Consider the following 2,443-nt stretch of genomic DNA (forward strand, 5'->3'; position numbering starts at 1 on the left):
CAATCGACTTATGCTACGCGTGATATAACGCAAGACACGAACTGCACAGAATGAAAAAAAAACATGGTTGGACTTGTTATAATGTAAGGTAAGAAAAATATACATAACAACCACTGTTGTATAATAAATTAAATGAACTCTTTGCATGCAATGTTTCACGCGGCAAACAGATGCGTGACATAGCGGAATACTGTTGACTATATTTTACAATTGACACAAATATTATCCTGCACAGTACATGTCAAATTATATGCCACCTAAGTTAACAAAATATTGCGAGAATTGCTACATGCAAACATGGGTTGTTGCAGTGTTGTTCGCACTTTTCTTATCCGCTAACCAGGTCTGCAAGTGAAACGTGCCACTGAAAAACAAGAAGTAGGCAACGGGAGAGAATGGAATCATTCTGTTGAGGTTGTGGGATAACATAACTTTAATGTTTCCGCACTGAAGGTTCTACAACTACTGCACCTGAATCGGGGTGCACACGCAGTTTTCTTGCTCATTTCGGGCGAGAGTGTTCTTATCGCTGGCGACCGTTTTTGGAGGTATCGCCGCGACGCGCAGGCGCAGAAGTGGCGCCGGCCCGTTTCGCCACACCACTCCCCCACGCGGATAGGAGTCGTCAGGGTTGAAGAGGATTGGGGACCCGCACATGACGTCCAAGGCGGGTGGTGTAGGGTGCGAGCCTAGGCATTGGGGGCTGTTGTCGGCGAAATACGGGAGGCGTGCGGGGGTTCGTAGGCTCCTGGGAAAGGATGTATGATGGCTTTAGGCGGTCGATGGAAACGCGTACATTCTTTTCACTGATTTGCAGGGTGAATGTTTTGTCGTCGCGACAGATGACTTTGTAAGGTCCAGAGTAAGGCGGCTGGAAAGGGGCGCGTACGGTGTTGTCGTGGAGGAAGGCATGCGAGCATGTTGCCAGGTCCTTAAACATGAACGGGGTCAGCTTGGTGTGGCGAGCCGCTGGTGAGGGGCGCAGCGCGCCCATTGTGCGACGGAGTCGAGCGAAGAAGTCTGCAGGGTCCGAGCTGGTAACATCAGAGGTCGGAGCGGAGAGGAGTTCTCCAGGTAGGCGAAGCGGCTCCCCGTAGACGAGTTCCGCGGGCGTGGCTTGAATGTCTGGCTTGAAAGTAGCGCGAAGAGAGAGAGCGACGGCGGGGAGAGCTTCGAGCCAGGTTGAGTGAGGGTGGCACATGATGCTTGCCTTGAACTGCCGCTGAAACCGTTCAATCATCCCGTGGGCGCAAAGGTGGTAGCTAGCTGTCCATGAACGCTCGAACCCGGTGGAGAACCCGAGGAGCCTGAAGTGTTGAGATTCGAATTGCCTTCCTTTATCGGTGGTGACTCGACGAGGAGTGCCGAACCTAGAAACCCAGCCGGAGAAGAAGGCTGATGCGACGTCTTCTGCGGTGATCCTTTCAAGCGGCCACACCTCGGGCCAACGAGTGTAACCATCGATGGCGTTGAGGCAATAGTGGTAAGGGCCGGCTGTTGGGAGGGGACCAATGATGTCGATGTGGACGTGCTGGAACCGTTCCGTCAAGAGGAAGAATTCTGCGAGTGGTGAGGTGACGTGCCGGGTTATTTTGGCGCGCTAACATTGAATGCATGTGCGTGCCCAGGTGCGGCAATCCCGTTGCATTGAGGGCCACGCGTACCGGCCAGTCACGAGGCGTGTAAAAGCTCGGATGCCGGGATGACTGAGGTCGTGTAACTGGTTGAAGAGGCTTTGGCGATGCAAAGAAGGGACGTATGGTCTAACTCGTCCTGTTGATTTGTCGCAGTAGAGAGCATCCGTTGACCCAACTTTTTGAAGTTGAATGAAAGAGCCATTCTCGAAGAGCTGCTGGAGTTCGGTGTCCGTTTTCTGAGCGTCGGCGAGGGCGTCGGTTGTAACGGTGGGTAGCTCGACAGACGAGACGCAAGAGAGTGCGTCGGCGACCACGTTTTCCTTTCCGTTGATGTGGCGGACATCTGTGGTGAATTGAGCGATGAAGGACAGCTGGTTCTGCTGGACCAGTGGAAGTTGTTCGCGGCGTTGGGAAAAGGCGTAAGTGATAGGTTTATGGTCGGTGTATATGGTGCAGTGCTGTGCCTCGAGGATGTGGCGAAAGTGTTGGACTGCTTCGTAGAAGGCAAGGAGCTCTCTGTAGTAGGCTGGCCAGGTCGTCTCCGAAGGGGGCGAGGTTGCATCGCCGATGCTGCCAGAGGGCGGGGGTGGCATCGGGGAAGAGAGTTTCTTCGAGAAGAACGCCAAGGAGCGCCAGTTGTTTCCCACAAGCTGCATGAGAGAGGGTCTAGTTCCTTCTGAAGAGATTTCATGTCCAAGAAACGCGATGACGGGGGCGCGAGCGTGCTCTTCTAAACGTTTATGAGTAAGCCGTGTTCATCGAGACGCTGGAACAGTTGACGAAGGTGTTGGCGATGTTCCGTTTCG

The 2,443-nt window shown here is 53.4% G+C and overlaps 1 protein-coding gene across 1 annotated transcript; it reads right to left on the minus strand.

Annotated features, from left to right (window-relative positions):
- Positions 1-625: 625 nt before the first annotated feature.
- Positions 626-2,230, minus strand: LOC142765699 (uncharacterized). The gene is made up of 2 exons (XM_075867151.1): positions 1,769-2,230; positions 626-1,531 (listed from the first exon to the last, which is right to left on the minus strand). Exons 1-2 carry the CDS (start codon positions 2,228-2,230, stop codon positions 626-628), a joined length of 1,368 nt encoding a protein of 455 aa, XP_075723266.1.
- Between the last annotated feature and the right edge of the window lie 213 nt (positions 2,231-2,443).

Source organism: Rhipicephalus microplus, chromosome 1 (genome assembly GCF_043290135.1).
Source record: "Rhipicephalus microplus isolate Deutch F79 chromosome 1, USDA_Rmic, whole genome shotgun sequence".
NCBI classification, from domain to species: domain Eukaryota; kingdom Metazoa; phylum Arthropoda; class Arachnida; order Ixodida; family Ixodidae; genus Rhipicephalus; species Rhipicephalus microplus.